At 39.0% G+C, this 25,857-nt stretch overlaps 1 protein-coding gene across 2 annotated transcripts in view; it reads right to left on the reverse strand.

Annotated features, from left to right (window-relative positions):
- The window catches only part of RAB3GAP2 (RAB3 GTPase activating non-catalytic protein subunit 2), a 96,126-nt gene extending 70,830 nt beyond the window's left edge, over positions 1–25,296 (reverse strand). The window contains exons 1-2 of one of the 2 annotated variants that reach the window (XM_002920009.4): positions 25,079–25,296; positions 4,852–4,913 (exon numbers count right to left, since the gene is read on the reverse strand). In XM_002920009.4, coding sequence (XP_002920055.1) covers positions 4,852–4,913; positions 25,079–25,193 — 177 coding nt within the window. In that variant the 5' untranslated portion in view covers positions 25,194–25,296. The remainder of the gene's footprint in view (positions 1–4,851; positions 4,914–25,078) is intronic. The other variant, XM_034667202.1, reaches the window with a different exon arrangement.
- Between the last annotated feature and the right edge of the window lie 561 nt (positions 25,297–25,857).

The raw sequence follows: 25,857 nt of genomic DNA on the forward strand, positions 1-25,857 counted from the left end.
ATGGCAGCCGAGCAGACTCATACAGACATGAAATATCTACAGGAGAAAGACATTTGTCCTCTTCTCTAACTGAAGCCATCCTTAAAGTTCCTAAGCCGACCCATGTCACGGATGTACACCCTCTTGGACGTGGTGGCTACTGCTGATAAGGATATTAGAACATGTTTTCTTCACTGAGCACTTATTACAGTGGACACCTCAGAATCACAGAAAGCTGAAGAGCCTTCTCCTTTCTTAAAAAAAAGCCTTGTCCACACTGGTTCTAAGTCTTTCTGATTACAAAAGCCCTCCACTCTCTTCTGCCATAAAAATAAGAAACTACCCTCACAGAGCTATAGACCTGTGGAGATAAAAAAGCACCCTGAAGTTTTGGAGTTTTCTGCTGGATGCGACAACAGCTACTTGGCCTCCAGGTCAGCGTCCGGAGACAGTGGCTGCTGCTGTGCTCCACTCTGAGCTAACCTGCCTGGGGTTCATCTATACACCACCGCAGCCCCCCCAAAGACCAAAACACACCACCTCTCTAATGTCAGATTCCTCTCCTCTGCTGGTCATGAGGACCACAGCCCAATGGTGGAGAACCCTATCACTGTTTTCACAGTTACAGCACCTTGACACAGCCATAAATTGATTTTGAGACCTTTCTCTTGTCCCAATAGTGGCCTCATCTTTAATGCAGACAAGACCTACCCGTGAGACTCTCAGGGCAGGCAGGTATTGAGTTTGCTCTCTGTTCCTAACAAGGGACAGTGCAAAGTTCCCTCTCCATTCCGATGCGGTGGCTACATCTCTTACCTTGACCACAGCATGCAGTTCATACATCTGCCAAAATTTACTCTGATTCTTGTTACACCCCTAGAGCTGGCTATGCCTTTGGAGTTGTTCATAATCCTAGACAGCAGTAGAAAAAACAGAAGTCTCTTACCTCAGCTGCGTTCACATTTCTAATAGCCCTTGTATAAAACATTTTGCTCAGCAAAAGCTCATACTGATGTTATGCGTGGATAGTTCTAGATGACGCTGCAGCATAGGGCAGATGTCATATCCTTTTCCCTAGCCACCCTGTCATTTTTGTTCTCATTCACCAAACAGTCTCCTTAACAAAGACACTGTCTTATTTTGAGGACAGGATACAAATTCAAAGAAGGACTGTTACATACAGCAGGATCATTTTAACATCCAGATAACATCTCACTATCACTATCCTGGGCCACTTTTGTTGTCATTCAAATACCTTCTCCTTCACCATGTACGTAAGATCATGACAAGGTACAAGGGTTCATAGGAGGATAACAACAACAGTTAGGAATGACTGGTATACCCAGAACTGTTGTCAACTCTTTCACTTGCCGTATTCGTCAAATCTGCTCTGTGAGCAAATCAGTTAAGACAAAGAGAACAACAAGCTACCCTCACCCACCCCGAGAGCCATTTGTAAACATTCAAATCTTATCCAAATGAAGAAATGTGCTACATGTAAGGTCATGTGTTTGGAACAAATAGAAGCATATTTCAGCTCTTTACTGAAACAGTTAAAAGATGTTATTCCTAGATTTGGGATATTCTTGCCAATAAAAAGATGGCACACCTTCACAGATTTAAAGAAAGTCTGTTAAAACATACACACCCTCACTAGGAATCATTGTCCACATCACCCAGAATCAGCTGGAACAGCGGCGCATCAAAATGAAATACTGTAAGATACACTGGCCCATGATGTGAACAAGTATGAGAGGCACAACTAATAAAAAGACCCACTACAACCCACTGCACAGAGCAGCGAAGGTGAGCTTTCCAAAACAGAAACAGATAGTGTGGCTTCTGGTCACATTAAGAATAAATCCCAAATCCCTAAAGCCTTACCTCAGGCCTATTGCTTCTCTGACCCCAAACTGCAGTTGCGCTTTCTACTGTATTAGGTTACAATGCCATAGGAAGTGTCCGCTTCGGGAAGGCACACTGCTAGATGAGCCAGAAAGCAGGTCTACGACACCCAACAGTCAACTAACCCCCTTCAAGTTAGCAGAGAAAATGTGGCAGACGTTCGTGAGGGAAATTAGCCTCACATACAACTCCTCAACTATGTCACTCACAAGTAACAAGCCATTCCAGAAAGAACCAATATGCACAGCAGACTGATGTGGCCTCTGGGTCTGAAGACAAGTACCATCACTCAGTACCAGCACCATCTTATACAGTAACAATAACCATCCCGGGGGACCTCCTCTGAGATTACAGATGCCGTGTCCACCTTAACATGCAATGTCGGTGAGGTTTGTCCCAGAAAACCCCAAACTCATTTGCGAGCTTGTTGTATTACTTATAATAGTCACTAGCGATAGGATTCTAGAAAATAAATACTAAAAGTAAACATGTACCCAACACCACAGGAAAGTAGCTGCTAGTTACACTACCCCGTTCTGAAAAATTCACAAAGCACAGCCATCTTCCCCTGAGAGGCTGGCTCACTTCGAGCCATGCAGAGCCTCCAAACTTCTTTACGCATACCTCTCCTCTCCCTTCCTTCCGCTCCCCATTCTCGCCATAGCTGAACCAGACCACTGGTGGTGTCTGGCCAGAGGGCAGCACTGAGAGGTAGGCTGACATCCCACACACTGGCCTGGCATAAACACTATGCCCCACTTTCTGCAAATATCCTATATTAGATAGTGATGAACAGACCCCATCAAATCCTCATATGAGCTCCGCATATGAAACAAAGAGGAGAAAGAATCTAAGACACATGAAAGATACAAATAACAGCCATGAAACGGTCTAAATTGTGAGTAAGCAGAAGCCAGTGAGTCGTAGTAAAAACAGAGACAGAGTACCGCTGAGTCTCCATGTTGACACAGCACTAGAGGGGCAAGCAACGAGGTGTTTATTTGCTAAAGTGATGCCATAACCATGTTCCTTGAGCTACATTACATCTTCCTCAACACATCCCAATTCTCCGGGAGGAGAATGGTTTCCTCTTCTTAATCTCCCCTTGGAGCTTTTCGATAAACTGTATGACGTTAGCATGCTCTGCTTCTTACAACATGATGCTCCTTCATTTCTCCCCCAGACCTATTCTGGTAGTCTTCCCCAACTCAATAAACCACACGCCATCCAACCAGCTGCTCAAGCCAAGTATCTGGGAGGGTTAAAATAACAACAACAACAACAACTAATTATGGATTTTCAAATATTGACAAAAATAAAGAGAATGGTACCTATTACCCAGCCTTGGGGGTTATCAACATCTTATCAAATGTTTTACCTACACCACACCGTACCCCAGATCAAAGAAGTTAATCCCTGATTTTTTATTTCTCCCTTCAGCTCTCACAACCAACTTATAGGAAAGTCTTACTGTTATTTCTAAAACTTATCCTGAATCCATCACTTTCTCATTTTCACTGATATCACCTTAATGTAAGCCATCATCATTTCTGAACTACACTAACATGACAGCCTATCAGGTCTCCCTGCTTCTGCTTTTGCTCCCTACTTCAATTCCAAAAAGCAGCCAAGAATAACTTTCAAAATGAGAAATCAGCTATGTGTGGTTTCCTACCAACTCCAAATTCACAAAGCCTTACATCAGGCCTGTTTACTTCTCTGACCCCATCTCATAGCCACTCAGTCCTGCCAAGCCAGGCTGGCCTTCTTTATGTCCTCCAAACTCCAAGCCCAGTCCTGCCATAGGGCCTCTGTATGAGCTGTTGCTCTGGCCTGCAATGCTCTTTGCCAGATCTTCACCTCGCTGGCTCCCTACTGTCTTTCAGACCTCGGCTCAAATGTCACATCTGAAAAGCCTTCCACCCGAGCTACTGTAGTCCCTTGATCACTAACTACCACATCACCATCTGAGCCCTCTATGTAACTTTGATTACCACCATTTGATAGTTTTATCTCTCTTTTTGAAAAAATTTCTCTCTCCCCATTTGAGTGTAAGTTGCTGGGAACAGGATGATAAGACTTATCCAATATATAGGTTCATTCTTTTTTCATAAAAATCCTGATTTTGTTCAGATATCAACTCCTCCCTTGTGCAATCATGGGTCTCAGGAGAAGTGGACCCTTTAATCCTCCAATTCCAGGGAATGGCAAAACTGAATGATGACAAATCTGATATCCCTTACCAGTGACTAGTTCAGAAATGGGTGTCTGGCCTTACTCTGGCCAAGAGATATAGGCAAGGTTCCCTAGAGGCTTCTGAAAAAGTTCTTCCCTGCTCCTGTAAGATCACAGAAAGCCCTAGTCTTTTTCTCCCTCTGGTCATGAAGAAACATGGCAGCATACCCCATCGAAGAGAAGAACAATCTTTATGATGAAGTCGACACCACTATATATGCAGACGAAACAGAAGGAAAGAACTTACGTCCTTGATGACACAGCTGAATCTCCTGATCAACCAACCGATGAGTCCACACTACCCTGACTTCCTTCTATATGAGCTAATGAATGTCCTTGTGATTTAAGTCAGTTCAGGTTAGATTTTTCTATTACCCACAGGTGAAAATACATACAGGGACTTCATGTACCTTACTCATGGCTATACTTGCAGCTCCTAGAAAAATGCCTAGAATATGGTGGGCACTTAACAAATATATGTTGAATGAGTAAGTGGAGGAGTCTAAAATAGTAACTAACGAAGGAGAAAGAATCCTAAAACAGTTATTCTCCGTTTAGCCTCCTTAACTATTAAGTCATTAAATCCTTAAGAAAGGTATCTACTCAGTACTATTAAGGAAGCACAAAGACGTTCTTAATGAACATGTCAACCTAACATTGGAATATGTCACCATCATTACAAATGGAAAATGACACTTTCAAACAAGCATGCATACGTTTATAAAGACTTACAGGTTCTTGGGTTTCTGTTTCTTCCCATGCTCCCCAGCCATCATCTTCCCAGTTTGATTTACCTATTATTAAAAAAGATGAAAAGTGTTTACATAAATACAGAGCTTGAGATATTTTACTAAACATTTTCTCTAAATAGAACACCTGCTATATAAATATTATATAAATATGTATTATATAAATATAATGCTAGTATTAAGGAAGAGAAAAAGGTTAACCATATAATAGAATTTTGCTATAAGTAATAATGATCAGGAAGCATCTGGCCTGAATTTCCAAATCTATGTAAAACTGCAAGTTATTCAGATCTTAAGACATTGGACATCAGGTTTATCCACATTTAAACCAAACCACAAAAATGAATTTTAAAAATCTTTAAAATGACAAATATTTGTTGCTCAGACATGAGACAAATTAAATATACACAGTGACAAAAACACATCTAAAATTCCACACAGAGGTCCTCATGTAACTTGTTTTCTCATAAGACAAGGTATCAATGAAAAAAAAACCTGAATTTTGAAACGAGAGGTTTACGATTTCTAATATTTTCCGATACTCTGTGATTTGCTACACAAGAGAACATTTTCTCAGATTAAAAGATAATGTTCAACAAACACTGAAACAAGGAATTAAAAACCTCATAGGTATGGAGATTATGATCCCTTACACTGCTCCTATTACTTGTTTTTCTATAATTATCTTTGAGTTTACCTCTTATGCTATACCAGAAAAGCAGGAATAAAGCTATCACTTTTTGAACAAATACTCTGAGACAAACATTAAATATTTTATATATATTATCTCAAACTAAATTAAAAAACAGATAAAGTTGAAAGAAAATGTGAAAAGAACAGGCCCTTGCCCAACTATGTATTCAGGCCCCAGAATCAGATTGCTTAGGTTCATATCCTGGATCTTGCACTTACCATCAAGTTACCCCATATCTGAAAGCTTTATTTATCTCCATAAAAGCATGGAAAACAGAAGTGCTTACATCTAGTAGGGTTGTTACTAGGATTTAAATCAAAGAGCATACCTACGTCCTCAGGGCCTGACGCATAAGTTCTCAATGCTTATCTCAAGATTTAGCCATTAAAATACTTCCAAATATAAATAGTGTATTTAAACCAATCAGCCTCAAATTTCTAGCGAAGAATCATTTTAAAGATGGAACTGAATCCGAAACCTAAGATGCTTACAGTAGGAAGGGCACAAATACGCATAAGTTCTCAATGCTTATCTCAAGATTTAGCCATTAAAATACTTCCAAATATAGTGTATTTAAACCAATCAGCCTCAAATTTCTAGCGAAGAATCATTTTAAAGATGGAACTGAATCCGAAACCTAAGATGCTTACAGTAGGAAGGACACAAATACAACTTTCAATTATCTATAAGGTTTTAAAAGTTGCTAAAATGAATTACATATAGATGATAAGAAAGTTAACAGTCTGGTACTTGGAATCATTGCTCAATTAGCTTTGTGATCATCTTCGGTACTCAAATATCAGGTAACTACTTCCTAACACGCCAAGCACCCTGCTGCCGTATATTAAGTCCTAAAGCAGCACCATCATCTGATTAGCACTGCACAATTTATAGAATATTTCCATATACATGTCAATTAACCAAGGTAACAAATACTCTGTTAAATACAACATGCCATGCGCTGTAGTAGGAATGGAGAAAAATTCAAACATACTCCTTGTCCTTAAAGATTTTGTGATCTAACGTAGCAAACACATAACTCTAGTACACGGTACGTACTATAACAACTACCATAAAAGGGATGAGTGAGAGAGATGACAAAATACAGGAAGGAGTCACCTTAAACTAAGTCTTTAAAAAGCAGCGAGGAACTTTTCAAATATACTTGGAAAAAAAAGGTCAACATGAGCAAAGGTGAAATGGGGCAACTCACATATAGGAGTTATCCAGCAACAACTAACATGTATTCAGCATTTCTATGTGTCTAACCGCTTTACAGACGTTAATTCACTTAAGCATGACAAGGATTCTTTAACATCCCCTCACTACAACGAGAAAACCAGATTACTCAGTTTATACAGCTTGACCAAGACCACAGAGGATTAAGTGGCAGAGTGGGGTTTGAAATCAGGGCTTCCGGAGTTCCAAGGCCCGTGCTCACAAGTGTTCTGCTATACTTCCCCCTCCTACAGCTTATGAAGAGGCATAAAAATTAGGAAACATGGGGCTTACAGTTAAGGCCAAAGCAAGATTATTATGTATTATTTTAAAATAGAAGGATTCCCTCGATATCAAGATTTGGAAGTTTTTTTCATAACTTGGAAAATTACGGTTTGTTCTTTGGCAATCTAATTCACTTAGGCAATTTCTTTATTCTGCTTATTTTTTCACTATACCGAAAACAACTGCTTTATTGTGGACTGATGGCAACTAAGCCATCCCATCTACAGAGTTTTAGAAAATGCTGTTTTTCTTGTCCGAGAAAGCACTCTAAAATCCGTGATTCAATTTTAATATTGCTATAAAAAGAATGTATCGAAATAACACAATCTCAGAAAGACCATGTAGAACTGCAAGCACTTCACGGGGTCAGCTAAGGATTCACTCACTCACTCACTCATTCATTCATTCAACAAACACAACATCTTTTGTGTGTTGGCCACTGTACTAAGTGCTGGAGAGACAAAAGCAAATAAGCCTTCAAAGAGCTTAGTTGGCGCACATAACCTCTGCTGAATGCTGTATGATACTATGAAAAATGTGTTATTTCTCCTCTATATTAGAATAAAAAGTACCTGACTCAATTCACAAATGACTCATACGATCCAACACAAGAGCAGCAATTTGGATTTCCGGCCCCTACAGAGACCAGGATCTTCAACGCCATAATTCAAAACATCGAGGAAGAGAAAGACCTTGAGAAATACTTTCTTTATATAAGATACTTGTGTTCACGAAGGTTTTTTTCCATTTCTCAAGGTCCCTGACTGAAAAATATCTATTAACAAGAGAGAAAGGGGACTTAATCAGGCATCTCCTCCTATCATGGGAATACATTTTCTAAAGAAGTCATGGTACAAACAGAGTTTAAAGGAAAGTGAAACAGAACTATTAGGAATGTTAAAGATGTGTTTGAAGGTTGGTCTGGAATCCTAAGTCTATTTATAATACTATAAGAAAATGCATTCTAGATTCTAGTCAACTTAAAAATGGAAAACATTTATTTTATTTTATAGACTTTATTTATTTATTTGAGAGAGAGAGAGAGAGATCAGAGAAGGAGAGGGAGACGCAGACTTGCTGCTGAGCAGGGAGCTCAACATGGGGCTCGATCCCAGGACCCTGGGATCATGACCTGAGCCAAAGGCAGACCCCTAACCAACTAAGCCACCCAGGCACCCCAACATTTTTTTTTAAAGGGAAATATTGGCAAACTGGGCCCTACCCTTATGTCTATTTCTACTCTGTGCTGGTAATATAAATTCTGCAGCCTCCTGAGGTCTGCTGAAAATCATTTGATACTATTTTGCAGGCTGCTATTTGACAGCTATTGCCAGCTGTTAAGAAGTGTTGGAATCTTCCTACTATACCAAGGTTATTTCTTATGCCTTCAAACTATGCAAGCAGGCCAAGCACATTACTGGAAAAAAAAAAAAAGGATGCTGTATATTAAAAAATAGCTGATGAGGTACGCCTGGGTAGCGCAGTCGTTAAGCATCTGCCTTCGGCTCAGGGCGTGATCCCAGCATTCCGGGATCGAGTCCCACATTGGGCTCCTCCACTGGGAGCCTGCTTCTTCCTCTCCCATCCCCTGCTGTGTTCCCTCTCTCGCTGGCTGTCTCTCTGTCACATAAATAAATAAATAAAATCTTTAAAAAAAAAATAGCTGATGAATGTCTAATCAAGTTGCTACTCAGGTAAACAATTTTATTCAGACAGACTTTCCCTCTGATAACTTTCCTATGAAGGCTGGTGTCCTTCAGTTGATCCCATTATCAGTGTTTCTTTAATTGATCCTTAAATCAAGGTTGTGGATAACAAAAGCAATGTATTTAACATATATTTTAAAAACTGTGCATTGTTTCATGTCATATGAACCATTACTTTAAGACCTTAAAATCTATAAATTCTACGTACTCATGACAAAATAACACTAACTTTTTATTATCACTTACTATAAAGAAAAACTAAAAATAGTTCACCATGATTGTCTTAGAATACATAGATTAAAATTACCCTGGCCCATAGTTTTTTGTAACTTTTTTTGTAACTTGTAACAAAATCACCCATAGGAGATTTTGAATTTTAATACCAAGCTGTGGTATAACTTAAGCAGTAAGTCAGTTTAACAAAGTGTGTTATAGAATAAGGGCACCAGAACATAACAACTCTTTGGGGTGGTTAGGGTCCAGTGTAAAAATTCCAAACACTCACAAATCACTAAATCATAAAGCCAATGGCACTTATCCAGTTTGCTTACTGAGCTAAGTAGCACTCATTTCAGTCAAAGGGTAGACTAAATTATAAGGTATTTTAAAGTGTTCTCCTCATTTATTAAATAAGTAGTAAATACCCAATCTCTGAAAAGCAAATCTTTAACTGTCATCAACTTCCTACATCTTTTATTCTGCTGAAGTCCAATTCAACAAAATGGATCAGAAAATTAAGAGAATGAGATTCACATTCGCCGCCTTAATAAAACCAGAGTTACTGTCTCTTCTGCAGCTTCCTCTCTCTAGGTAGCCTTAAAAACTCTGCAAGAAGTACAAATGATGAATTAGGGATGACTGAAGTTTCAGAATTGGCCTCACCCTGCAAATCTGACGCAGACAGTCCATGGATCACTCTAAGAACACTATCTTCAAAGATAAACTTTAATGCCAATCTAATCTGATCCTAAATATCCTTTTTCCCTTTGCCTGCCACCACCCTTCTGTTCTTTCTCTCCAGTTAGACTCTACACTCATTGTAGGCACTTAGCAGCACTGTCCAATAAAAACATAATGCAAGCCACACAATTTTAAATTCACTAGCAGCCACATTTTAAAAGTAGAAAAAAACAGATGAAACTTTAATAATAGATGTTATTTAATATAGCACAGCCAAGATACCATTTCAGTATGTAATCCCTGTTAAATTACTCATGAGATGTTTTACTTTTTACCCCATACCAAGTCTTCAAAATCCAATGTCTATTTTACACTTAGAGCACATCTATTTGGTCTAGCCACATTTCAGGTGCTCAAAAGTGTATGTGGCTATAGTATGAGACAACACAGGTCTAGGACAACTGTTAGGTCTCTGGTGTTAGGTTGTTCAGGATGGATATCCAGTTTTACCCCTAAAGAGTTATATGATCTTAGGGCAAAATCTCTTACTGCCTCAGCTTCCTCTTTAGCAAAATGGAGTTACTAACTGTATTTACTGGGAAGGGGGGTGGGGAACTGCGATAGGCCAGTGATGGGTATTAAGGAGGGTACATACTGCATGGAGCACTGGGTGTTATACACAGATAATGAATCATGGAACACTACATCAAAAACTAAGGATAGTATGGTGACTAACATAACATAATAAAAAATTATTATTAAAAAAATAACTGTGTTTACTTCGTATTGTTGTTAGTGTCACTATACCCAAAGCACTAGGAACAGTGCCTAGCGTATAGACACTCCTAACACTGTTAAAATTATCATTCTCCATCAAGTGGGATTTATTCCTGGGATGCAGGGGTGGCTCAATATTCACAAATCACTTAATGTGACACATCACATCAACAGGAGAAAGGGTAAAAATATGATCATTTCAACAGATGTAGAAAAGCATTTGACAAAGTACAACATCCATTCATGATAAAAGCCCTCCACAAAGTAAGTTTAGAGGGACCATACTTCAACATAATAAAGGCCATATATGGAAAACCCACAGTGAATAATGGGGAAAAAACCGAGAGCTTTTCCCCTAAGAGGAGGAACAAAACAAGGATGTCCATTCTCACCACCTTTATTCACCATAGCACTGGAAGTCCTAGCTACAGCAATTAGACAGAAGAAAGAAATAAAAGGCATCCAAATTGGTAAAGAAGAAGTAAAACTCTATTTGCAATTGACATGATACCATATACAGAAAACCTGAAAGACTCGACTAAAAAACTACAACTGATAAATTAATTCAGTAAGGTCACAGGATACAAAAACCACATACAGAAATCTATGGCATTTCTATACACTAATAATGAAGCAGCCAAAACAGCAATTAAGAAAACAATCCTACCTACAATTGCACCAAAAATAATAAGATACACAGGAATAAACTTAACCAAGGAGGTGAAAGAAAACTATAAAACACTGATGAAAGAAATTGAGGACAACACAAACAAATGGAAAGATATTCCACACTCATGAATTAGAAGAACAAATACTGTTAAAATCCATACTAGACGAAGCAATCTACACATTCAATCCCTATCAAAATAGCAACAGCATTTTTCACAGAACTAAAACAATCCTAAAATTTGCATGGAACCACAAAAGACCCCGAATAGTCAAAGCAATCTTGGGGAGGAGGGACCAATAACATGAGGTATTACAATCCCAGATTTCAAGATATACTACAAAGCTGTAGTAATCAAAAGAGTATGATACTGGCACAAAAATACACACATGGATCAACAGAACAGAATAGAAAGCCCAGAAATAAACCCATGATTACACGGTCAATTAATCTTCAACAAAGAAGGAAGAATATGCAATGGGAGAAAGACAGTCTCTTCAACAAATGGTGTTCAGAAAAGTGGACAGCTACATGAAAAGGATGAAACTGGACCACTCTCACACCATACACAAAAATAAACTCAAAATGGATAAAAAAGCTAAATGTGAGACCTTAAACCATAAAAATCCTAGAAGAGAACACAGGCAGTAATTTCTCTGACATCAGCCAAAGCAACATTTTTCTAGATAGGTCTCCTGAAGCAAGGAAAACAAAAGCAAAAATAAACTGTTGGGACTACATCAAAATAAAAAGCTTCTGCACAGCAAAGGAAACAGTCAACAAAACTAAAAGATAACCTACTGAATGGGAGAAGATATTTGCAAATGACATATTTAATAAAGGGATAGTATCCAAAATATCAACACAAAACAAATAATCCAATTAAAAATGGGCAGAAGAGGGGTGTCTGGGTGGCTCAGTTGGTTAAGCGTCTGCCTTCAGCTAGGGTCATGAGATCAAGCCCCACATCGGGCTCCCAACTCAGTGGCAAGTCTGCTTCTCCCTCTCCCTCTGTGATCTCTCTTACACTTTCTCTCAAACAAAAAGTCTAAAAAAATTTTAAAAGTTTAAAATGGGCAGAAGACATGAACAGACATTTCTCCAAAGAAGACATACAGATGGCCAACAGACACATAAAAAGATGCTCAACATCACTTCTCATAAGGGAAATGCAAATCAAAACCACAATGAAATATCACCTCACACCTGTCCAAACAGCTAAAATTAAAAACACAAGAAACAACAAGTGTTGGTGAGGATGTGGAGAAAAAGGAACCCTCGTGCAAGACTGGTGGAAATCCAAAGGGGTGGAGCCCTTTCCACAGCCACTGTGGAAAACAGTATGGAGGTTCCTCAACAATTAAAAATAGAATTACCATATGAATGTATATTTACGGATTTGTGGATTACCATGGATGAACAGATAAAGAAGAGGTGGTATACATAAACAGTGAATATTAGCTATAAAAAAAAGAATGAACTCTTGCCATTTACAACAACATGGATGGATCCAAATGGTATAACGTTAAACAAAATAAGTCAGGGAAAGAAAAATACCATGATTTCAACTGCATGTGGAATTTAAGGAACAAAACAAGCAAAGGGGAAAAAAAGAGAGACAAACTAAAAAACAGACTCTTAACTACAGAGAACAAACTCATGATTACCAGACATGAGGTGGGTAGGGGGATGGGTGAAATAGGAGATGGGGATTAAGGAGTGCACTTGTGATGAGCACTGGGTGATGTGGAATTGTTCAGTCACTCACTATATGGTACACCTGAAGCTAATACAACACTGCATGTTAATTATGCTAGAATTAAAATTTAAAAAAATAAAAATAAACTTTTAAAAAATGGCAAATATTGCCTATTGGAGAAATCTAAAAATAGATCATGAGACTGCTTCCCTAGTCCCGCTCTTTCACGCTATGATTCACGCGCCGGATATTGCTCCTGAAGCAGTTATTTTACAACTGAATTACATCAGGACAGCATCCGGCTATAAGCTAAATATTTCAAAGGCTCACCTTTTGTTTCGTTTTTAAGACATATTTATTTGAAAGAAAAGAGAACAGGAGAAGGGGGAGGAACACAGGGAAAGGGAAAAGCAGACTCCCGCTGAGCAGGGAGCCCAACTGGGGGTTGGATTGCAGGACCCTGAGATCATGACATGAGCCCAAGGCAGATGCTTAACCCACTGAACCACCCAGGTGTCCCTCAAAGGCTCATGTTTTAACAGGGGTTTCCCACCCCATTTCCTGTATAACCTACTGAAAAAATGGCATTTTCAAGCACATGAGACATTTCTGCTTAGTTTTGAATCTTTTAATTTGGTGGGGCAGAGTGGGGGGGCAGATCTTTCTTGAGGGGTGAGCTTCCTTTAAAATCAATTTTCACACTCTTAGCCAATTTCCCTTAAAATTCACAGAAAATCAAGGACTACATTGAGGATTTTGAGTCTTTACAGAAGTTTGCCAGCTTAAAATATTTCGTTAGTCCCCCTCATTTGATGGACGTTCATTCTTGTTTCATACCACATCTTGAATCACACTTGCTCTTTACATTAAAAAAAAGTCATAAGCTGATCTCTAACCAACTTATATGATGTGAAGAGATAAAAACAAGATGAATAATAGTAACAAAAAGCAACTACCTCCTCACTGATTAGTCACTTGACTTTTCAACCCTGAACTTTATACCTGTCACTGAAGATGACTATTGTGAACTGTCTAGAGGAATTGATAACATAAGCATCAACTGATGTTCTTATCCTGATCAAGTTCAAAGTCTTGCCTGAATGAATAAAACCAGTGACTTTAACTTCAACATTTAAAATGTAACTACATCTCCTTCTGAAGAGAATTTTTTTCCCTGAAGAGATCCGATTATACCGTTATAAAAAACTGTTCGGTCTCTCATTTGATAAATGATATAGTCATTGAAACATAGAGAAAACATATTTTAATTCAGTCATCAAAAATTACAGATGTCTTTTTTAGGGGTATTTCCAGTGAATGAATTATTCCACCAACAAAAGCTCAAATAAGAAATTCAACTTCTGTTTTCCATAGCTCTTTTTAATTCCAAAAATACCTTATTCTGATTTGCTGCTGAACAGTCTGTCCTCATGAACTGAATGTGTTTCTCATATAACAAGAACCTGAAGCTAGAAAGGAAATTGAATCCTGAAGTGGGCAATTAATTTGGCAGTATTTGCTTTTTCCAATATGAGTATGTCAAGATCAAAAACTAAATGAGAAACTGAAATCATTAAATGTTAGGAAAAGAAAAAATTAATTTAATCTCCATGGTCTAATAAAAGATCTCATTAGCACAGAAGCACATTCATTTCCATTCTTCTGAGACCAGAAAAAACAGAAAAAGGAGCAAGAACCTCTAGAACTTATGACTTGTAAATAATTCAAAAACTTCAACAAATTTTAGCTGGCTCCTCTTGGCCAAGGCAAAGAATCCATCACGTAGCAATACAAGGTAAAAAAGAACTGAAGAGTAGAAAAGCTGCTTCTTAATTTCCTATGCCTCAGAATTATTAATCTTTTTCTATTTCTAGGGAAATGGGAAAATAAATTTCATATTAGCGTACTCTTTTCAGGACATAAAAATATGTAGCTATTAAAATGAGGCCATCCCATTTCAGCAAGCAGAGTTTCTTTCTTTCAACCCACGATCACTAAATAATACTAGATCTATAAGGGCCCTTTCAATTCCAGAATTCTAATGACCTCTGTTGTCAAATAAGTGACCTCTCATACCACGTAAGAAAGTATGCCCTAATTCACAAAATGACAGAACTGAAAATATCTTTAAGCAGAAATACTATATCTTCTTGTTCTAAAAAGTTTATAAAAATAAAGAGTCTCCCTTTGGCCAAAAACCTAGGAAATCTTTCGAACCACCTTAACAAAAACAACAAAACAATCCATACAGACAACGAAATTTAATTGCCCTATTCCATGTTCTATTTTGCTTTTCAAAGGAAATCACTAAGGTCAATAATATATTATGTAAATATGAAAAAACTGCATCTTTTATAATTGGTTCCTACAATGTCATACTTATGTGTTACTGATTTATTATATCCAAAGCAGCAGAAAAAGATGAACACAGCTAATAAGGTAAGGGTGTGCCATTTCAAAATATGGGTGAAGGTATGTAAATAATGGCTAGCTATTGCTAATTTCTGCATATTCTAAAGAAGCCAATTCAACACTATTATTTAACCCATTCTAATATTCAACTAGTCCTGTGAGAACTTTATTTTTAAATTCTTCTTTTTTTTAAATAAACTATTATTATTATTATTATTACTAACATATAACGTATTATTTGTTTCAGGGGTACAGGTCTGTGATTCATCAGTCTTGCACAATACACAGCGCTCTTCCAATACCTTAACTTTGCTATTACCTGCTGCTTTAAAAAAAAATACATATAAAGTCTGACAATAATCTTATTATCACATGAGAACCATTGTTCACTTATTGGAAAAGCAAAAGTCAAAGAAACTGATAACACAGTGACGACAAATGTGTGTGTAAATAGGCATTTCTGTTTACCATAGATAAGAATGAACCTGACCAATTTTTAGAGTAATCTGGCAACTGCAATCAGCATTTAAAATGTGAATTTCTATTATTCAGCAATTTCAATCCTAGAAATGTACATACAGAAATACCAATATCCTGGGCGCCTGGGTGGCTCAGTCGGTTAAGCAACTAACTTCAGCTCAAGTTGTGATCCTGGAGTCCCAGGATGGGGATCGAGCCCTGCATCAGGCTCCCTGCTCATGGGGAGTCTGCTTGTTCTCTCTCTCTTCTTCACTCTCTCTCTCAAATACATAAATAAAAATCTTTTTTAAAAAAATACCAATATCCTACATAAAGACACACATAAGGATGCTTACTGGAGCATTTTCTTACAGCAAAATTTCAGAAATAATCTAAATGTTCATTGATAGAGGAATAGTTAAATATAGCCTGGTAGAGTCTTCACTGGAACACTGTGTAGCCATTAGAAAAAATGCTATACAGTAGCATATACAAGCTTGGAAAGATGTTGACGTTATATAATTAAGTATACCGAAAAAAGTCCCCCAATATAATTTTTACAAAAATGACATAATATAAAATTAAAAGTAAATACCCAAGCAGCAGGTCTGTATGTTGTCTAAGCAGAAAGTCTCAGAGGATTCTCACCAAAGCAGCACAACAGAACTTTCCTTGACGATGAGAGTGTTCTGTATCTGTGCTATCCAATAAGGTATCCACTAGGCATACGTAGTCATTGAGCACTTGAAAAGTAGCTAATATGATTAAGAAACTGAATTTTTACTTTTATTTTCTATTAAACTTAAATTACCACATATGACTAGTGGCTACCATACTGAACAGCGTTAACACTGAAGTTTTAACAACTAGAAGATGGATATGAGTAGCCAGAGGTGGCTTTCATGTCCGATAAAAAAAAAAAAAAAAAAAAAAAAAAAAAAAAAAGCAATGTGATAATGAGTAACTATGTCTCTCTTAACTTCTCTCTTCTGGGCAATCTATATGTGAGACCTAGGCTCACGTGCTACAAAGAAAAGTGATCTGTGTTTGAAAGACTGTTTCTGGTCTTCTTTTCAAAGGAGAAGCATGGGCATGGCACACACTTAAGAATTCAAGCATTCATTGAATCAAAGGATGCAATGATTCCTCTGCATGGGGAAGGCTCCTTTAGGGTCTCTTTAGTTCTGAATGGTATTAGCACAGTACCCATCAAAAAAATACTTGCTGTCTTATAATTCCGGGATTGTCACTTTAAATAAAATTAAATAATGCCTGAGGAATACCAATCTAAGATTACCTCCCCTTCTGGAATACTTCAATGGCCACCCAACTGGTCAATCTACTTCCATTTTCACCCACCACTCCCATCCATTCTTCCTTTGCTGACATAAAAATGTCTCCAAAATATTAGCTGGTTATCCTATTTCTCAGCTCAAATTCCTTTTTTATAGATTGCCACTGCTAACTCTAGCAAGTTTCAAACTCCATCACCATTGCTATTGCCTTAGTTCTGTCTTTACTTCTGAAGGCCTGCATCTGACTTCTATAGACATCACCCAAATAGTAACCTACCTCCAGCTCTGAACTACCCAACCTATTCTTTTCACAGCCCCCAAATCCATCCCTCCACAACTCAAATCTTGAAATGCTATGCTTTCGTTTAAAACCATCAATGGCTACCCTCTGCCTATAGCAGAGATTCCTAGCAAACTGCAAACAGGTTACAGGGTGAACCAAGATTATTAATCCTCTCATCTTCCAAAACAGCCAGGTAGGGCTTGGGGCTACTGAAACTTCCAGCAGGTCACTTCCCACCATGAGCAGCTTCATTTATTTTGTATGACCAACCTTTCCGTTACCACATTAACTGACATACATTTTTATTATGTTAAAAACATAACCTAAAGTTTACCATCTTAACCATTTTTAAGTGTACAGTTCAGTAGTGCAAAGTATATTCACATTATTGTAAAGCAGATTTCTGGAACTTTTTCATCTTCCAAATATGAAACTCTATACCCATTAAATAAGTCCCCTTTACTCCCTCCTCCCAAGTCCTAGTAACTTCATTCCATTTTCCATTTCTATGAATTTAATTATTTTAGTGGAATCATACAGCATTTGTCTTTCTGTGACTAATATTTCACATAGCATAGTGTCCTCAAGGTTCATTCCCATTGTAGCATGTTGTATGAATCCCTTCCCTTTTAAGGCTGAATAATATTCCACTGTGTGTGTGTGTATACACCCCATTTTGTTTATCCATTCATTCAATAAACATATGGATTACTTCTACTCCTTGGCTTTTGTGAGTAGTGCTGCTATGAACATAGGTGTGCAAATACCTCTGAGATACTGTTTTCAACTCGTTTGGATATATACCCAGAAATGAGATCTCTGAATTATATAGTAATTCTTTCTTTTTTTTTGAGGAAATTCCATAATATTTTCCATAACTGTTGGACCATTTTACAATTCACCAACAGTGTAGAGCTCCAATTTCTTCACCTCCTTGCCAACAGTTGTTATTTTCTGGTTTGTTTTTTTTAAATAATAGCCATCCTAATGGATGTGAAGTGATCTCTCATTAGGTTTTGATTTGCATTTCTCTTATGATTACTGATATTGAATATTCATGCTTATTGACCATTTATACGACACCTGTGGAAAAATGTCTATTCAAGTTCTTTTTCCAGTTTTTAATCAGTTTATTTTACTGTTGAGCTACAGTTCTTTTTATATTGAGGATACTAATCCCTTATCAGATACATGATCTGAAAATATTTTCTCCCATTCCGTAGGTTGCCTTTTTACTCTTGATCCCACCCTTTGATTCACAAATGTTTTAAAGTTTGATATAGTCTCATTTGCCTGTTTTTGCTTTCGCTGCACGTGCTTTCTCTGTTATACCCAAGAACTCATTTTGAAGTCCAATGTCATGAAGCCTTCCCCTATGTTTTCTTCTAAGCATTTACAGTTTTAGATGTTATGTTTAGGTCTTTAATCCATTTTGAGTTAATTTTTGTATATGGTGTAAGACAAAGATCCAACTTCATTCTTTTGTATATGGACATGCAGTTTTCCCAATACAATTTGTTGAAGAAACTATGCTTTCCCCCATTGAGTGGTCTTGGTACCCTTGTCAAAGATCATCTGACCATATATGCAAGGGTTTATTTCCAGACTCTAGCCTACTGGTCTATTTGTCTGTCTTTATGCCAGTACCAGTTTAATTACTTTGATTTGATGGTTTTGCTTACTGCGGTTTTTGTAATGTTTTGAAATCAAGAAGTATGAGTCCTCAAACTTTTTTCTTCTTTTTCAAAATTGCTTTCGCTATTCAGATACCAAGTCTTTTTTTGTGTATGCCATGACCAGGGCGGCAGGGAGGGAGAGATTGGGAATGACTGAGCCCTATCTTCTATATCTTCAAATTTTTTGTTTATATACACCTACGAGGTTTTCAATGGTATGTAGCCCTTGCACAAAAGATGTAATTTCTTATATACAATAAACATGAACATTTTAATATAAATGTATACCATCTTTTAAATTTATTCAGTGGATTCTATATACTATAGGGAAATGATACACACCAACATTTGTTAAAAAATGATGTTCTCTGAAAGTAATTTTATAAATCCTTTTTTCTCCTTAAATTCTTATTTCCATTCCATTTCCTCCAGACTGCTATTCTAATGTAATTAATGTATCTTTATTATTAATCCAAAAATTTCTCTGCAAAAACATGAACTGAGAAGTTTTCTTGTGGTAAGACTCCACATATTAGATTTTTTATTCTTGACTTATTGCAATTATTTAAGTTGATAACTGAGAATAACAACATACATGTATCACAAATTTTGATGACTATTGAACATAAACAGCAAAAATTATTTGGAAATGTCTCAATGAGATGGATGGGGAGTTCATGGTGCCTTGATTAAAGTGGAAGCTTTTTTAAACACCTCGGAGCAACTTACTATAATATTCAGAACATGTGAAAGGTGAGCCTTTAGTAAAGTGGAAGGGCAGGGTAGAAAAATAGGTACTTTCCTAAGAGTATATGGAAATTATTTTACTTAAAACTATCTGTTTCCAAGTAACCCTTGGGCAAATTTCCATATAACTGCAAAGTACTCTTAACTTTCATCTGATGACCCTGCTACTGCATAAAATTTAAGTTCCTGACAATCTCTGCAGCTTCATTCTCACCATACCCCACTCTCCCACAATTTACATTTGCAGCTTTCTGAACCCCATCCTGTTTCACATCCCTTGCCTATTTTCTCTCCAGCTGACAGGCATCTATTAAACAATTAAGACTTCGTGAAGATGATGGTTCCTCTAAGACAACTTCCCTGAGTCCCCTATATAGAATGAACCAACACTCCTTCATTTTCCAACCGTCAGCGTGCCAAATTACAAAACAACACCTTTAACACTCCTTTTACATGCTTATTTCCTTTATTGACTGAAAGCTCCTTGAGGAGAGGGACCTATTTTATTCACCCTTTAAGACTACTTTGTGCTTAGTACATAGGAAGTACTCAACAAACACAAGCTCTATGAAGGAATTAGAGACTACACATGTCTCAATTCATTGACAAATTTTGTGAGAGCCTCTTTCAATTTTAAATTGCTAACAAAATCCATTAACTCCATAAATGTTCTGAAATCCCTATGACCGTTTCCCCAGTAGGATCTCAAACGAAAGAAAGAACTTTCACAAAGCATAAAAGATGGGTATTTTAAGCCCTCTGTAATATTCCATCATGTAAAGTGACCTCATGATTTCAGGTTATCCTAAAAAGCACACTTGGCTCAGTGACTGTTTAAAAACATGACTTTAACTGATGATTCCAACATAATTACCTGCATGCTTTATCTTCTATCTTTCTGGTAAAAGAGGCAAGGAGGAAAGCTACCTTATTTTTTTAGTATGTCATTAGGAAATTATTTTATTATCAAGTAAATTAGGAGAACCATAATATTATAATACCAAAATTACCTCCAAATATTCTGATTCTCCCTCTCTGTATATGTATTTCTTTTTTTGCCCAACTCAAAATTATAAATACCAGAAAGTTCTAGTCTAAAAATCCAGTTTCACTGGGAATTATGCCACCATAGTTTATGTGGGGACCCCTACTATTACCCATCTCTGAAATTTCAAAGTATGAAACCAAATGTTTTGTCTGAAATAGCATCTGATTGAGTAGAAACAATTAGTATCACTAATGTAAACACTGGGAAACAGTAGGGTTCAAGATCTCTTTTAAAGCCAAAGAAGAGGGACACCTGGGTGGCTCAGTCGGTGAAGCGTCTGCCTTCAGCTCAGGTCATGATCCCAGGGTCCTGGGATTGAGTCCCTGAGTCCTTCATCAGGCTCCTTGCTCAAGCGGAGAAACTGCTTCTACCTCTGCCTGCCACTCCTCCCCCTGCTTGTGCGCACACCCTCGCGCGCGCGCTCTCTCTCTCTAATAAAAATCGTTAGGCCATAGAAGATATTCTCATTTCATAACTGAAGATACAAAGTAACAAAGTCATACTGTTCTCTGACAATTCAAATATGGAAGAGAGTAGTATTGAGTTCTGGGTGCCCAGGTACCAGATAGCATTAGGTCTATGCCAGCTGTCCACATTAAAATAATTAAACTAATAATAAACCTTCAAAATTATCATTATTGTTCTTTTGGTTTTACATATCCCCTAGAAATGAGCTGGGATAAGAAATTAAAACTATAGAAGCTAGGAAAACAAAATGATCTCATGACTCCTTTCCCAATAATCATTTATAACACTAATAAAAGTGAAGCAAAACAAACCCAAACACCATCAGTAGGTTAAGGCAGGTCCTACCTGCTTAGTTCAGGTTGTCTTAATGAAGAGCTCTTTACAAAACCTGTTTTTTTGTTTTTTGGTTGTTTTTTTCTTTTAACAAAACAAGACCCGCAGTGATTATGGAAATTCATAGCACTAGTCAATCCAAGAATTTCAAATAAATTATAAAGAGTAGGACAAGATATTTTGATGATCTTTATTTGTAAATTAAAGCACTGTTTTAACGGTAAAATATCAGTTTGGCAAAGGAGCTCACTGGTTAAGATGTTCTTTCTCCATTTATTTTCTACTTGAATTGATGATAGCTCCAATAATACCAACATACACAACCTAAGAATTTGATTTAAAAGGGTAATAAATTAAATCACATTTGCAAACCCATAAGCATATTGCAAATTAATCCAGATACTTAGGGGTATGACTATACATCCCCGACCGCCTGGATTGTATTCATATCCTTAGACTAACCTTCACTGTGTGACCTTGGATAAGTATTTAAGCTGTATGTGCCTAAATTTTAGCACCTATAACTGTGCCATACAATATGGTAGGCACTAGCCACATCTGGCACATTTTAATTAATTTAAACTTTAAGTAAAATTAAAATTTCAGTTTCTTGGTAGCACTTGCCACATTTCAAGGGCTCAAGAGCCAGATTTGGCTAGAGGCTACCATATTGCACAGCATAGACATACTGATAAAAAGAAATAAGACGATATGACTGAGAGTAACAAATGTGATCAAGGGGGCAGGAATGATTAGATTAGGTGATCAGAAAAGGCCTCCACGAGATGTTGACATCTGAGATGAGACTTGACTAACAAGATGCAGCTAGAATGCAAAGATCTGCATATAGCATCCAAAGCAGAGGCAAGAACAAGGGCAAAGGCCTCAAGTGCAAATGAGACTGACTGGTTTAACAACAACAAAGTGTGTCTGAAGCACAAGAAATAAGGGGAAAGTAATATGGGGTGCAAGAAGTGGCAGGAGGAAGGGCCTCATGGGCCTTATAAACAATGTAAGAACTTAAGATTTTATATTAAGTGCAAAAAAAGCCATAGAATTATAAAGGGGCATGTTATGATCTAAATTGCCTTTAAAAGCTCACTCTGGCTGCTTTTGGGAAATAATTACAAGAAACCAAGAGTGGAAGCAGGAAGTTTTGTGAGAAGATTGGTGCCACAGCCCAGGTGAAAGAAGAGCAGGGGAGTGGCAGTGGGATAGAGAAAATCTGTTGTTTCTGCTACATCCCCTGCCCACAGTCCTGTATCTACTATCTGTCACAACCTGGCTCCTTGAAAAAGTCGTTTGTTTGTTTGTTTGTTTTTAACTCCTCAACAGCCTGTAAATATGCTTTCTGCCTCCACCATTCCATGGAAACTGTCCTAAGGTGCCAGTCACCTCCACCTTCCCAAAACCAATGGGCACTTTTGCATCGTTACCTTACCCGACCTCAGCTGCATCTGCAACTGCTGATTGCTCTCCCCTTTCATCAAATCTCTCCTCCCTCTGCTCAGGGGCTTTGCTCTCACCTGGTTTTCCTCTCTTTCTCAGTCTTCCTCCCGTTAACCTCTACGTGACTCTTAAACAGCAGGTTCCTCTAAGGGTACATCTTCAATACTCAGTTCACTTCACTGCATACATAATCTTGGAGACTGAACTGACACTTTTGGCTGGTAACTCCCAAATTAACATCTCTGGCCGGGGATCCTTACTAAATTTCAGACCTCTAGATTGTGTTTGACTGGACCCCCTCACTTAGGCATACCACAAACATTCCACATGCAAAAGGTCCAAAGCCCATCTCCTTCATTCTCTCTCATTAAACATCCTTGCCCAAGCCAAAGGCATTCTCAGCTCTCTCACTCATCAGCTACGACCCCATCACTAGATCTTCACTAGGTCCTCCAGACTACACCTCCTTAATAGTTTTCCAATCTATCTCTTCCTCTCAAGTCTTGCTGAAGTGATTTTAGTTCAAGCTCACATAGCTTTGTGGATAACTGGAACAACCTCCCACCAATCTCCCTGCTTCCCATCTTGCCACACTGCTACCAAAGCCCATAAAGGTATTCAAAAACTTCGATGAATACGAGCACAACCCTGACATGTCATTTCTCTACTGAAAGTGTTTCAAAGGCATCCCACTACTCCCACAGGCTTCTCCTGATCAAAGTCCTTATCACCTGTACAGCCTCATCTCCCCCCATCCTCCTCTTCAGCCAAGCAGCCCTTCTTAGTTATCTAAACGTCACCTCATTTCAGGCCTCCCTTCCTCTGCACATTCTATTACTTCTTCCCTATGCATCTAACCATTACTTCAAAGGTGGGCTTAAGTATCACCACTAGAAGGAGTGTCCACTTAGTGTCAGATATATAGATATATATATATGAGTATAGATACACACGTGTGTATATCTCAATCACACCGTATAGTAGCTGCTAATTTATGTGTCCCATTAAATTACAGCTCCTAGAGGGCAGAGACCACCAACCTCATTTGATTGGCAGCACTACTGATCGGCACAGAGTAAATATTCACAGATACTTCCGACTGGATATCTTCCACATTTAAGAAAGAGGAAGGAGTTTATTTAGTGGACTTTTACCACCATTCCAGCATAGCATAAAATAACAGCACGGTACTACAAAACCAAATGTGCTTCAGGTGGGAAATACTTAGAAACCAATAAACGCAAAACGCACACCCTTTCGATAGGAGAAATGTGGGAAATTCTGAGACACTATGTAGTATCTAATAAGCCAGACTTGGGATTTTATACTACCCGGACAAGGGCTTATTTAACACTGTTTGACGATAATAACAGGTGAAAGGCGTCTCATCTCAATAAAGGAAATTAACTTTTCCTGGCCCTGCTGCTGTAATTTTAGTTCCTGCTGTCGATTCGCCCTCACTTCCTGACAGGTCTTCCTTATATGGGAGACGCTTACTCACCACCTCAGGAGTCACTCACTTGTCAATCAGATATTTATTCTCTACATCTGAATGGGGGGAAGGGGCTGGAAGAAGGGAGACTGGGCGATGATCAACACTTTCGGGAGGAAGGGTGGCAGAAGGCCACGGTCCCAGGGATGGAGGAGAGGGCGGGGGGTTGAGGCAGGACAGGGGGAGAAGGCTGACAGCTGGTAAGGCATGGGAAAGAGGATGCGATCACGGACCAAGCCGTGCGGAACAGGGGACCGCGGGCTGGAGGGAAAAGGAGATGGAGAGGACATTCGGAGAGAAAGCTGGGGAGGAGGACGAGGGGAGTGGGGTCGGCAGCGGCGACAGGAAGCAAGGCGCAGTTCTGGCCAGAGGGCGAGTGGCTTAGGAGAAAGCTGGGCGACAGGAAGACAGCACCGACGCCGCCCGGGCGGACGGAGCTGTAGGACGAGGAGAACAGGGGATCATCGCGGTGCGAAGAGGGAAGCGCGGGGGGAACGAGGCGCCCGAGGGCAGCGGCAGCGGGGCGGCTAGGAGACCCGAACCCGCGGAGCAGGGGCCGCGGCGGAGCGGGGGAAGGGAGCGGCGAGGCGAGGGGCACTTACTGGGGTCCCTCCGCACGGCGCCGCTGGGGGTCTCCTCCCGCAGATGAGGGAAGAGGAAGTCCCGGGCGGCCTGGAGGTCCTGGAAGTAGCAGAACTGGACAATGGAGCAAGCCATGGCTCCGGGAACCCCGCTCGGGCACCCACCTCACCTCACCACACCCTGCCCCCCTCCACCCCACGACTTCCACAGCCGAAACCGCACCGCTTTAGCCGCGCAGGGGCGGGGAAACCAAACCGGAAGCTGTCAGCGCGCTCGGGCCAGCCGCCCCGAGCTCTGCGCATGCGCGGAGCGAACCGGGCGCCGGGGGCTGGCGCGGTCCGGGTCATGTGACCGGCGGGTGCTGGGGGAGCCAAAGTCGACGTGGAGGCTGCTGATCGACTTTCGCCTGGGCTCTGCGCCTACACCGGGAACGATCCCTTTTATCCGTTCTGGCTTTGAGCCAGAGATGACCTAATTGGACGTTGTGCACGCCAGCCTTTGAGTCATTTAACCAATCTTATTGATGTCCTGCTGTTGGCACGATCCTGATATTCCAGAGAAGAATCCCTGTTAAACTCATGGCAGGCCAGAGGGGGACAGTATTATGCAAGCCTCAGAGTTTGAAGAGATTACTATCTCTTTTGGAAATCAGCCCCATGAAGACTAACTTTTACATGCTCCTTCTGTAAATTCCCATAGTACTATGCACGCCTAATATAGTACGGGTTATATTGTATCATAAACTCTTCTAAGTTTTCAGCACTAATTTGGTTTTTCATTCATTCTAACGTTCATCCAT

Source organism: Ailuropoda melanoleuca, chromosome 8 (genome assembly GCF_002007445.2).
Source record: "Ailuropoda melanoleuca isolate Jingjing chromosome 8, ASM200744v2, whole genome shotgun sequence".
Taxonomy (NCBI): domain Eukaryota; kingdom Metazoa; phylum Chordata; class Mammalia; order Carnivora; family Ursidae; genus Ailuropoda; species Ailuropoda melanoleuca.